The sequence below is a fragment of the Pan paniscus genome, chromosome 13 (genome assembly GCF_029289425.2).
Source record: "Pan paniscus chromosome 13, NHGRI_mPanPan1-v2.0_pri, whole genome shotgun sequence".
Classification (NCBI taxonomy): domain Eukaryota; kingdom Metazoa; phylum Chordata; class Mammalia; order Primates; family Hominidae; genus Pan; species Pan paniscus.
The window spans coordinates 143,249,586-143,261,821 of NC_073262.2; the positions used below are offsets into that span (position 1 = coordinate 143,249,586).

General features: G+C 65.1%; 1 protein-coding gene across 2 annotated transcripts; it reads left to right on the plus strand.

The window, feature by feature from the left end:
* The first annotated feature begins 237 nt into the window (after window positions 1–237).
* Window positions 238–10,606, plus strand: RNPEPL1 (arginyl aminopeptidase like 1). 2 transcript variants are annotated; one of them, XM_034955526.4, is made up of 11 exons: window positions 238–885; window positions 4,213–4,353; window positions 4,900–5,051; window positions 5,542–5,658; window positions 5,877–6,112; window positions 6,388–6,501; window positions 6,903–7,015; window positions 7,375–7,483; window positions 8,409–8,639; window positions 8,722–8,864; window positions 9,473–10,606. In XM_034955526.4, exons 1-11 carry the CDS (start codon window positions 358–360, stop codon window positions 9,764–9,766), a joined length of 2,178 nt encoding a protein of 725 aa, XP_034811417.1. In that variant the 5' UTR covers window positions 238–357; the 3' UTR covers window positions 9,767–10,606. The 2 variants fall into 2 exon arrangements, with proteins under 2 accessions (XP_034811417.1, XP_054965270.1); XM_055109295.2 differs by having other exon boundaries at window positions 258–885; window positions 8,442–8,639.
* The last annotated feature ends 1,630 nt before the right edge of the window (window positions 10,607–12,236 follow it).

Sequence of the window (12,236 nt, forward strand, 5' to 3'; positions counted from 1 at the left end):
GATCCCGCCTCCTGGGATCTCCCGGGCGCCGCCCGGGGAGGAAGCGAGGGGCTGGGGGTGCTGCTCACCGGCTCCGCGCGCCCAGGCCCCGCGCCGCGCTCGATTCCCCGGCTCCCCGCGCCCCTGGCTCCTGGCCCTCCCCGCCCGGCGCCCCGGCCCCGCGCCCCGGCCCCGCGCACAGCGCCCCCGGCGGCGGCCGAGCGGAGCCCGAGCGGGGCGGCGCACGGCGCGGGGCCGGGCCGGGCGGCTCCCGGCGCGACTTCCTGTTGTGCCCGCGCCCCGCCGCCGCCGCCCGGCGCCCCTCGCCCGCGGCCCGGCGCGGCCGCCGCCCATGGATTTCACCTAGTGCCGGCGGCCATGGCCGCGCAGTGCTGCTGCCGCCAGGCGCCCGGCGCCGAGGCCGCGCCCGTCCGCCCGCCGCCCGAGCCGCCGCCCGCCCTGGACGTGGCCTCGGCCTCCAGCGCGCAGCTCTTCCGCCTCCGCCACCTGCAGCTGGGCCTGGAGCTGCGGCCCGAGGCGCGCGAGTTGGCCGGCTGCCTGGTGCTCGAGCTGTGCGCGCTGCGGCCCGCGCCCCGCGCGCTCGTGCTCGACGCGCACCCGGCTCTGCGCCTGCACTCAGCCGCCTTCCGTCGCGCCCCCGCCGCCGCCGCCGAGACGCCCTGCGCCTTCGCCTTCTCCGCCCCCGGGCCGGGGCCCGCGCCGCCGCCCCCGCTGCCCGCCTTCCCCGAGGCGCCCGGCTCCGAGCCCGCCTGCTGTCCGCTGGCCTTCAGGGTGGACCCGTTCACCGACTACGGCTCCTCGCTCACCGTCACGCTGCCGCCCGAGCTGCAGGCGCACCAGCCCTTCCAGGTCATCCTGCGGTACACCTCGACCGACGCCCCCGCCGTGAGTCCGGGGCGGGCGCCGGGGCTGCGGGCCGGTCCGCAGGGCGCTGCTAGCGGCCTCTCGCCGCACGGCCAGGCTGAGGGACGCGAATCTGCGCCCTCCAGGTGCCCCCCTCCCCCCACCCCGGTGATTCCCAGCTGTTGCCTGTGAGCCCTTAGGACCCTTGGATAGAAGCCGCAGTTCTGCGGGGACACGGGACAGCATGTCACTCAGGGAAGCCTCCCGTTCAGGTGTTTGGTCCCTGCCTGGGGACATGAGCAGCTTCTGTCACCCACCGAGGTGTACATCTGCAGGATCCTGGCACCGAGGGTTGGGCTGGAGTGTCAGCTGCGGAAGGGCCTCCATGTGACCAGGGCGTGCAGATGAGTCCAAGCCAGAGGCAGAGGAAAGGGCCATGGAGATTGTGATGCTCGGTTTGGGGCTTCCTTGGCCAGCACTGGTGGAGTGTTGAGACCAGTGGGCCCCGCGACCCCAACATAGACACACATAGGCTCTGCAGGGCTTGCACACTGGGTACCCACCACTCCAGAGACTCCGCAAGAAAGGCCAGGTGGCTGAGGCTGGCGCTGTGGCTGCAGCACCCCCTCCACCTCCACCAGTGGGGGTGTGTACAGGATGGAGCAGGGCCTTTCCTGCCTACAGCATGGGGGTTCATACTGCATCCCTAGGTGGTATGGACGGCACACATGTGACACCCGACATATGCAACACACACACAGCTGTGGAGGCGCTGGGAAGTCCAGCTGTCACTGGTCGCGGCACATAAATGGACAGGGTGGTGGAGAGGTGGTCGAGAGGCTTCAGGCCACAAAGAGCCAAGGTGACATCTGGGCAGGAAGAACCCAGACCAGTGCACCCCTATGGGCTTCCTGTACATTTCCCAGGAACCCTAAGCAGGACCTGCCACCTCACCTTTTTCCCAGAACCCCTGTGGGTGTGCAGGCCGCTGGCCAGCCGGCCCCGCCCCTGCTGTGGTATTCCAGGGCTCTGACAGGTGGCAAGTATGCCTCCCAGTATGACAGGTGAGAACTGAGGGATGGGCTTCTCCTTGGCCTTGATCCGTGTTTGGAGCCCACGTGTCTGGTCCGCCCAACACTGGCCTGCAGAGTGGCCGGACCAGGGCCCTCAGCAGGCTGCTGTGAACGGGGCCCAGTGAGCAAGGGTGGCCATTGTCTCTTGGCTTCCTGTGGCCTACTGGGTGGCCCTTGGGTACTCTGGGCAGGGAGAGTGGCATAGTCCCCCAAGTCTGAGTGGTGTCAGGGTTGGCAGGCTGTGGACAGGGGGCCTAGCGTCACCTGGCCTATGAGCCACCCCACTTGCAGAAGGCAGAGTATTCGACTCTAACCTCAGGCATGCACCTTTGTATGTGAGCGCCATGGGGCTGGGGCCACACGTGGAGTCCCCTTCTCTTCCTGCATGTTCCAGGGACTCAGGCCCAAATCCCTAAGCCTGTCCCTGTGCCAGGGAGGATGCAGCGGGAGCTCCCTGGGAGGCCCTGCCAGTGGGCCCCAGGCCCCCAGAGGCTTTTTGGAGGTGCTGCAGATGCTTGGGCCCATTCCCGCACCCCCACCCCACCCCAGCAAGAACAGCGTTCTTCCTGCCCTGCAGCGTCTGGAGCCCTTCAGCCTTGTTCCTTTTCCACCAGCCCATCAGCACCTGTGCCCGGGTGCCCTGACGGGGATTGGTGCCCCATCTGTGGGGCAGGGCCTGTCCTGTCTAGGGGTCTGCCCCAGCCCCTCACTTCAGGGCAAGTGGGGAGCTGTGGGCCCTGCTGGTATCTGGGAAGACACCCAGGCTACTGAGGCTGTGGGGTGGACATGGGGCAGTAGGGAGAGGTGTGAGTGGGCAGAGCCTGAGAAGGGCCTCAGGAGGGTGAGGCAAGGCCACAGGAGAGGAGTAATTGTGAGGGGGCCGTGCAGGCTGAAGGGTTGGGGAGACTCCTGCAGGGAGGTTCCTTCATACAGATTCCCAGGTCCCAGCCCCTCCCCAAGAGGGAGGCTGCGTTTGTGAATGGCTCCCCAGGTGGGCCCTGAACACCCTGGCAGCCCAGGGCTCAGCAGGAATGGGAGACGCCTGTGCCACCTTGCTGCCCAGCAGGGCCAGGGCACCAACAGGAAGTTTGGAAGAGATCTGAGAGTGCTGGCAGGGGTCTGGCCGGGCCTGTGGGGGAGGGAGCCCTCCTGGTCTGGGATCCTCCAGGCCCTCAGTGGCGGCCCTCAGCTGTGGATTCCACTTGTCCAGTCTTAGAAGCATGTTGGGGGCGCCTTCTACTCATGGTCATGGGAGGGCCTCTGCACGAAGAGCAATTCAGTTTGCCTTGACTATCTCATTCCGGCAGAGGGGAGGGTGGGTACGACGTGCAGGGCTGACTTGGGACGAAGGTGATGTGGCTGTGGTTGGAAGAGGGTCCCCCTCCCAGACTCTGAGCTGCCCTCACTGGAGAGGTCAGAATTCCTGGAAGGAAGATGAGACGGGTGCAGCAGGATAGTGGCAGGAGGGCCCCGGGGGTGCAGGCTTCTCAGTGGGGCTGGGGCCTGGCCTCGGCATCTAGGGGTGAGGAAAGCCTCAACAGCTTTGGTGCAGATGAGAGGTTTGCCGGGGGGGTGACCTTAGGTGGGTAGCAGCTGCTGTGAGCACACCCATTCCACAGCACTCACCGCAGCCCCCGGCCTCCAGGCAGCGGCCCCAGCCAACCTTCCCTTGGCCACTCCTGTCCCCTGCCAGCAGGGGCCTCTGGCCTGGCCTCCACTCCCTGCTTGCTGTCCCCTGGCTTGGAGCCTGTCTCTTGCGGGGTCCCTTCAGGCGAGGCTGCCTGGGCTCAGGGTGGCTCTGGGCCCGGGCGTGCTGCCTGCCAGTGCATAGCCATCAGGAGGCTCTGGCTTCCCAGGTTCCACATCCCAGCCTCCTTTTCCTGACCATGACCAAATCAACTGCTGGGAATTTGGACTGAGTGTGTCCCTACTGTGCCTCAGTTTCCCTATGAAAGCTAAGATAATGCAATGATGGGCTATTCCCTTTTTTCCCCTTGGCGTTAGCTGGGAGATGCCCCCGTCGGCTACCTGACACAGGGCCTCCTGCCTGGGTTGGGGTCTGGCTGGCCCTGATGACACAGTGCAGGCCACACCCTGGGTCACCTGCCCTGGATGTCTCCCTGCCCAGGCAGGCAAGTGAAGGCTAAGGGGTGGCTATTGGCCCTCGAACCCAGCAAGATAATCTGGCCATTGTCCCCTCCCAGAGCCTCCTGCCTTCTTTCAGGCTGCTGCCCAGTGGCTAGGGTCCAGCACCCCAGCTGGGTGGCCGTCTGCTGATGGGCCATCCTGCCCACAGATCTGGTGGCTGGACCCAGAGCTGACCTATGGCTGCGCCAAGCCCTTCGTCTTCACCCAGGGCCACTCCGTGTGCAACCGCTCCTTCTTCCCGTGCTTCGACACACCTGCCGTGAAGTGCACCTACTCTGCCGTCGTCAAGGTCAGGGGCCGTCAGCTGCCGTCACCTTGCTCCCAGGACAGCCCAGTGGCCTGGCCACGCCACCTCCCCCTTGCTCCTACCTGCCTGGGCTGTGGCCCCAGCTGCCAGCAGGCCACAGTGCTAGCAGGAGCCCACCCTCCCTACTCTATGGGAGGAGCCGCTTTGCAGGGAACAGGGGAAGCTGGGCTGCCTCCAACGGGCCTGAGGGGTCGGGGTCCTGGACCTGGGGTGAGTCCCCAGTGGCACTGCAGGGTCCCCAGACAAGGGGTCTCCAGACAGAGCTGCTGATCCCCAGTGGGGTCTGTGGGTCACCGGGCCCGAACTTGGCAGCACCCTCTGTGCTGGGACGAGGTTTGCAGGCTGGGAGCTAGGGGTTCCGAGTGGAGGGTGGCAGTTCTTTGGAGAGAAGTTCTCTGACAGAAACGTTCCCTGATGGGGATGTAGGGTTTCCTGCTACGAATATGGGGCTGCCTGACAGGCTCCCCGGCCTGGGCTGTGGGTGTGCTGACGGTGGGGCCACCCGGTCTCAGTCCGGCCTCCTTACAGGCGCCATCGGGGGTGCAGGTGCTGATGAGTGCCACCCGGAGTGCATACATGGAGGAAGAAGGCGTCTTCCACTTCCACATGGAGCACCCCGTGCCCGCCTACCTCGTGGCCCTGGTGGCCGGAGACCTCAAGCCGGCAGACATCGGGCCCAGGTAGGGCCTCCTGCTGGGGCCTTCTGGGGCTTCCCAGGCCTCGGGGAGAGCCCCACCGGGGGTCTGTGGCCTGTGTCCACGGCTGCCCTGCTGAGGACCCCCACTGGCCTCTGGGTGCTCTGGGCCAGCCCTGCCCCTGCCTTGGTGCCACCACCAGGGCCCTGGCGGCCTGGCCCACCCAGTGCCTGCCCTGCAAACTGGTCCTTCCTGCCAAGGCCCCCGCACAGCCTGGCACCCTCATACCTTCGTTGGTCCCTTCAGCCCAGAGATAAAATGAGCTAAGTGGCCCCTGGAATGCAGCTCTGCCCTGCTGTGGGAAGGGCCAGGGTGGCTGCCCATCCAGTGAGGCAGGGCGGGCTGTAGGCTGGGGTGGTCAGCCAGGCTGGGTGAGGTGTGGGTGTTACTGGAGCCCCAGGGCAGTGGGAGAGCCTGGTGGGGTGAGCGGGGCTGGGGCTGCTCGGCCTCAGCTCATCCTCTCTGCATGCACCAGGAGCCGCGTGTGGGCTGAGCCATGCCTCCTGCCCACGGCCACCAGCAAGCTGTCGGGCGCAGTGGAGCAGTGGCTGAGTGCAGCTGAGCGGCTGTATGGGCCCTACATGTGGGGCAGGTAGGCCCCGGGGACCTGTGGACCTGGCTGGCTGGAAGGAGTCAGAGGGGGAGCCCCTCGTCTGACCCCTGGGGTGTCCTGTCCCCATCTCCTGGGGAGGAAGCGGAGCTCACCGCAGGGGCTGGGCTGATCCCCGCTGGGTGGAAGGTGGGGTGCGGGTGTGCAGGGTGGGAGTCTGAGCCCCGAGGTCTGCCACCCTCACCGCCCTCCCGGTGCAGGTACGACATTGTCTTCCTGCCACCCTCCTTCCCCATCGTGGCCATGGAGAACCCCTGCCTCACCTTCATCATCTCCTCCATCCTGGAGAGCGATGAGTTCCTGGTCATCGATGTCATCCACGAGGTGGCCCACAGTTGGTTCGGCAACGCTGTCACCAACGCCACGTGGGAAGAGATGTGGCTGAGCGAGGGCCTGGCCACCTATGCCCAGCGCCGTATCACCACCGAGACCTACGGTGCGGCCAGGGCCGGGGAGGGCAGCCACGGGGGGCCTGGGCACTGGTCCAGGGGCAGAGAGCCTAGCCTGGCCCCCCTGCCATGCTGCAGGTGCCCACCGAGACCTACGGTGCGGCCAGGGCCGGGGAGGGCAGCCACGGGGGGCCTGGGCACTGGTCCAGGGGCAGAGAGCCTAGCCTGGCCCCCCTGCCATGCTGCAGGTGCCCACACCTCCTGCTTCCCCCGACGACCCCTACACCCCCTCACCTCTCCTCTGTCTCCGGACCCCATCCAGGTGCTGCCTTCACCTGCCTGGAGACTGCCTTCCGCCTGGATGCCCTGCACCGGCAGATGAAGCTTCTGGGAGAGGACAGCCCGGTCAGCAAACTGCAAGTCAAGCTGGAGCCAGGTACCTGCTCCTCAGGACCCGCTCCCAGAACTGGGGATGTCACCCCTCAAGGCCTCCTTGCCTGCCCTTCGTGTGTTCTGGCTGTGGCTTCTCTGTCCTGCACTGTGCCTGGACCCCTGCCAAGGCCAAGCTGGGAGCCCCTGGCCAGGGCAAGGCCTCCCCAGGCTCCCACAGCCACCGCCGCTTCCCTGGCTCTGAGCAGCGGTCACAGTGGTGTGTGAGTCCTCAGTCTTCCCCGAGGCCCTGCCGCTGCACGCCCAGGGCATCAGTACACATCTGGACATGTGAGGGACAGTGGCGCTTGGCCCTTGCTGCTCCTCGGAGCCTGACCACTGCCCCTCCCTATTCCACGGGACACTGGTGGTTTCGGACGCCAGCCCAGGTGGGTGTTCACCTTGCAGGAGTGAATCCCAGCCACCTGATGAACCTGTTCACCTACGAGAAGGGCTACTGCTTCGTGTACTACCTGTCCCAGCTCTGCGGAGACCCACAGCGCTTTGATGACTTTCTCCGAGTGAGCAGCCCCCTGCCCGGGACGGCCCTGCTGCCATCTGCCCCCAGCCCCTCCCCGGCTCACAGGGCTGCCTGCTCTTGCGGCAGTTGGGGTGGAACTGGCAGGGGCCTGTGAGCCTGGCTGGGACCTAGTCTGCCTTTCTTTGTGGGGAGTGCCTGGGTTGCCACCTCCCCTTCTGCCACCCTGTTTGGTCCCTTGGCAGGGCCTGCGTGCCAAGTGCTGGCTCCGCAGTGCCCACTAGCTGCCCCTGTGCCCAGCACGTACCTTGGCGCACGCCCTGCAGTGCCCTGCAGGCCTCTGGTGGGGCTGCCTGTGCCCCGCCCTTCCAGGCCTGCTGAGGCCCAACCTCTGCCACACAGGCCTATGTGGAGAAGTACAAGTTCACCAGCGTGGTGGCCCAGGACCTGCTGGACTCCTTCCTGAGCTTCTTCCCGGAGCTGAAGGAGCAGAGCGTGGACTGCCGGGCAGGTGAGGCTGACCCCCAACCCTGCAGCCAGGGAGCCGTGGGTGTGATGACAGGCGGGGCCTCTGCTGCCTGAGGGGCCACTCCACCTGGAGGAAAGCCCTGTCAGTTCACTGTCTGTCCTTCAGCCAACCCTTGCTGGACCATGTGGGCCCCAGGCTGGTATGCTATGAGAACAGGGCTGGGGTTGGGGGCCTCCCTGGGGCCGGTGGCACAAGGCTAAGCAGGCCGAGTCAGGCACTCCCAGGAAGCGGGCCATGGAAACCAGGTGTGCAAAGGGCCTGGTGCAGGAAGGGCGGGTGACGGGGGTGTCCTGGAGCTGGAGAACAGCAGCCAGCCCTGTTTATGCGTCACTTGTAAAGGTGTCCCTGAGGGTCTGAGGGCTTGGGGCCCAGGAAGGCACTGCAGGGTTCAGACATTGAGGGAGAGGCCAGAATTGCTGGAGGGTGGTGAGGTGCCACTGGGAGGGCTGTGCATGGTGACACCAAGTTTTGGAAGGTACAGCAAGTGCATCAAGAGCTTTTTGTGGGTAGGGAATGGGCACTGCCCTTTAAGAGTAGGAATATCATCTTAAGAGCCTGTTGCCCCCATCCCGCCCCTGCTGGTTCATGGCGCAGGTGGCCTCCACCAGCACTGAGGTTGGGTTTAGACTACTTCATTGTCTTCCACCCAGGAGAGGCGTGGAGTGGGTGCGAGTCCCTTGGTCACCAACCCAAGTCTCTGCTTCCCTGTACCCCTTCACAGAAGCCCCTTCAGTGGCTTCAAGTGGCAGTGCTGGCTGGAGCTGACTCCGCCTTCCTGAACAGCCCACGTCCCTGGAACAGGCCACCTGCCTGGAACACACTCAGGGTCTGGGGTCTCCTGGGCAGATTGCTCAGGCAGCCCCTCCCTAGCCTGGGCAGGGACCCCAGGGTCACTTCTCCCCTCTAGGGCTGGAATTCGAGCGCTGGCTCAATGCCACAGGCCCGCCGCTGGCTGAGCCGGACCTGTCTCAGGGATCCAGCCTGACCCGGCCCGTGGAGGCCCTTTTCCAGCTGTGGACTGCAGAACCTCTGGACCAGGCAGCTGCCTCGGCCAGCGCCATTGACATCTCCAAGTGGAGGACCTTCCAGACAGCACTCTTCCTGGACCGGCTCCTGGATGGGTCCCCGCTGCCGCAGGGTGAGTCCCTGCAGCTGATGGGGGCGGCCCAGTGGCTGGGGTGCAACAGCGGCCCAGCCCTGACCTGCCCCCTGCGCTGCAGAGGTGGTGATGAGCCTGTCCAAGTGCTACTCCTCCCTGCTGGACTCGATGAATGCTGAGATCCGCATCCGCTGGCTGCAGATTGTGGTCCGCAACGACTACTATCCTGACCTCCACAGGGTGCGGCGCTTCCTGGAGAGCCAGGTGCGGTCACCTGCCCAGGGGGCCAGCCTGGAACGGCCTAGCCGTGCGGACTGGGAGTCCCACCCGACTCCCTAGTCTGAGCCCTTGGGGCAGGCCAGGCACATTCTGGAGAATGGGGTGGGGAAGACGTAGGGGTCTGTTGGGAGTGGGGGCATGCACCGGGTGCAGGTACCAGAGGGCAGCCTGGACTCCACCAGTTCTTGGAGAAGCTGTGGAAGGGACCAGCTGGGAGCAGGAGTTTAGGGTCCAGGCCACCACAGCCTGCTGGGCCCTGGGCCTTCAGCATCCTGGTCTGGGCAGAGGGGACGTCCCAGCTCCTCAGAGGGAGGCCAGAGCCCTCAGGCCCGTGGGCCCTGGCTGCCCTGCTCCCTGTATGTGCTCCCTCCAGCCCAGGTTCCCTGGAGATGGGGCCTCCATGGTCGGCCTGGAAGGGCAGGGTGGAGGTGGGAGGCTAATGGTAGGCCTCCTGGCCACCGGAGTCCAGGCCACAGCCCTAATGATGAAGCTGGGAAGCCAGGGGCAGGAGGGCCGCCTGGCCGGGCTGGCAGGGTGGGCTGGCTCGAGGGGCCTGGGGAGCCCACCAGTGTGACCGAGTGCCCCTCCTGCAGATGTCACGCATGTACACCATCCCGCTGTACGAGGACCTCTGCACCGGTGCCCTCAAGTCCTTTGCGCTGGAGGTCTTCTACCAGACGCAGGGCCGGCTGCACCCCAACCTGCGCAGAGCCATCCAGCAGATCCTGTCCCAGGGCCTGGGCTCCAGCACAGAGCCCGCCTCAGAGCCCAGCACGGAGCTGGGCAAGGCTGAAGCAGACACAGACTCGGACGCACAGGCCCTGCTGCTTGGGGACGAGGCCCCCAGCAGTGCCATCTCTCTCAGGGACGTCAATGTGTCTGCCTAGCCCTGTTGGCGGGCTGACCCTCGACCTCCCAGACACCACAATTGTGCCTTCTGTGGGCCAGGCCTGCCATGACTGCGTCTCGGCTCTGGCCATGAGCTCTGCCCAGGCCCACAAGCCCCTCCCCTGGGCTCTCCCAGGCAGGGAGAATGGGGAGAGGGACCTCCTTGTGTCTGGCAGAGACCTGTGGACCTGGCCTCCCCACTCCCAGCTCTCTTGCACTGCAGGCCCTGGGGCCAGCCCGCACACACCATGCCTCCTGTCTCAACACTGACAGCTGTGCCTAGCCCCAGATGCCAGCACCTGCCAGGTGCCGCCCCGGGGCAAGGGCCCCAGCAGCCCTATGGTGACCGCCACACTGTGCCTTAATGTCTGCCGGGGGCCCAGGCTGTGCTGTCCCTGCAGCACGCCTCCTTGCAGGGATCTGAGCCACCCTCCCCGCACAGCCCTGCACCCCGCCCCTGGGGTTGGCAGCCTCAGTTGGCCCCTGGCAGAGGAACAAGGACACAGACATTCCCTCAGTGTGGGGGGCAGGGGACACAGGGAGAGGACGGTTGTCCCTGGGGAGGGCCCTCTGGCCCCAGGCAACCTTAGCCCCTCAGAACAGGGAGTCCCAGGACCCAGGGAGAGTGTGGGGACAGGACAGCCTGTCTCTTGTAGCTTCCTGGGGTGGGAGGCACAGGGGCAAAGCAATACCCCAGGGAAAGTGGGAGGTGGTGCTGGTGCTCTCTCCAGGCCCACCATGCTGGGAGAGGCGGCCAGGGCCTGGGGCCTCCAGCCTGGGACTGCTGTGATGGGGTATCACGGTGATGGTCCCATTAAACTTCCACTCTGCAAACCTGATCTGCTGCGCTCTTTCTCACGACTCTTGTCCCCTGCATCTTCCTGGCTGTGTAGGGTGGGCTGGCCTGCCGGGACTTGGGGCCTGGAGCTGGTCAGGAGCTGGGTGTGGCCCCCTCCTCTGATACATAAGCCCGAGAGCAGGCTCCCCGAATCCTGCCCAGCCCCTTGGCTGGACCCCCTGGGCCTGAGTAGCCTCTGGATGTCACAGGAAAGCCATGTGTCACCTTCACTCTGGGCCTTCACCTCTGTGGCTTAAGCCAAATCCCGGCCTCAGTGGTGATCCTTTCCCAAGATGGGTACAAGGTGACAGGCATGTTTTGTTTTGGAGAACTGAGATTTCCATTTTCCCAGGCGATAGGTGTCGCTGCCCTTCACAGTCCCCAAGGATGTGGCGCCACCATCTCAGTGCCACGCACACCTGGCCAACATGCCGTGGCCCAGAAGCAGCACGTCTCCTCCCAACCCGCTGGCCAGGCCCAGTCACAGCCCCACTCCACACATGGCAGCCAGGAAGTGGGGAGGGCAGGAGGTGCTGGGCAAATAACCCTGATAGCATCACTGTCCAGTCCCCAGTCACCAAATGTCCCACTCACCCTCCTTCCTGTTCTGGATGCCCCGCCCCTCCCCTCCCAAGGACATATGAGTCCCCTCCAGTGGCGGTGGCAACTCTGGTCTAGGGTCTGGGGCCGTCTCTACATGTGTTGCTTCATGTACCTTCTTCACATCAGGTCTGGGGGAGGCGCCACCCCATCCAGAGACCTAGGAACTAGAAGACTGCCACTGCCCCTCACATCCAGGGATAGGATGACTGCAGTAACCCCTGTGAAAGCGGGTGTGGAGGGCACCTGGCAGCCCCTGCTGCATGGCCATCTAAAGTCTTGCCAGGCAGGCACAGCTAGGGCCCCTGCCTGGGAGTGGACACCCCACTCCCCCAAGTCGTGTTCTTTGTGGCCTGGGGCTCCAGCCTTGGGAGGACCCCTTTCCTGTTTCTTAACCATGCTTGATGGTGTCCTCAAAGGAGCCCTGCTCAGTGGCAGAACTGCTTTCTCAGCCTCTTCCCCGCCAAGGTTGTTTTCAAGTCCCAGCAGTCACAGACTTTCATCCTGGGCTCTTCTTTCTTTTGCAATTCAGCTCTCGAAATGACTCTGCGGTCTACGGGTGACTCCACTCCAGGTGCCTACAGCCACGCCCACAGCGCCACCTCCGGACGCTGCTGAGCTGCGCACCTGTGCCTGACACCTGGCTTTGGGAAACTCAGCAGCAGTGCCCAGCGTCATGACCCTGGGGGCAGGAGGGCATCTGGATCCAGGATGGCACCCTCGCCACAATCTGTCTTGGCTCTGTGCCCGCCCGTGGGGTACACAGGAGGGCTCTTTCAGCCCTAAGTCCTTGTGTTCCTGGCCTTTGTTCCTCTTCCACCCAGCTTGCAAGTGCAGAATTTTTTTTTAGCTCGTCGCTTCCCTGCAGTCCCTTGTCCAATGCAGCCTCCGGCCGATACTCAGGCCAGTGTTGTTTCCCAGCCTCTCCACTAGATACGCACACTTAGCTCACGGTCTGCCTCATGAGTCATCCCAGTTGAGCTTTACCAAATGTTCTGCCCCACCTAACAGCCTGCCAACCTTCCAAATCC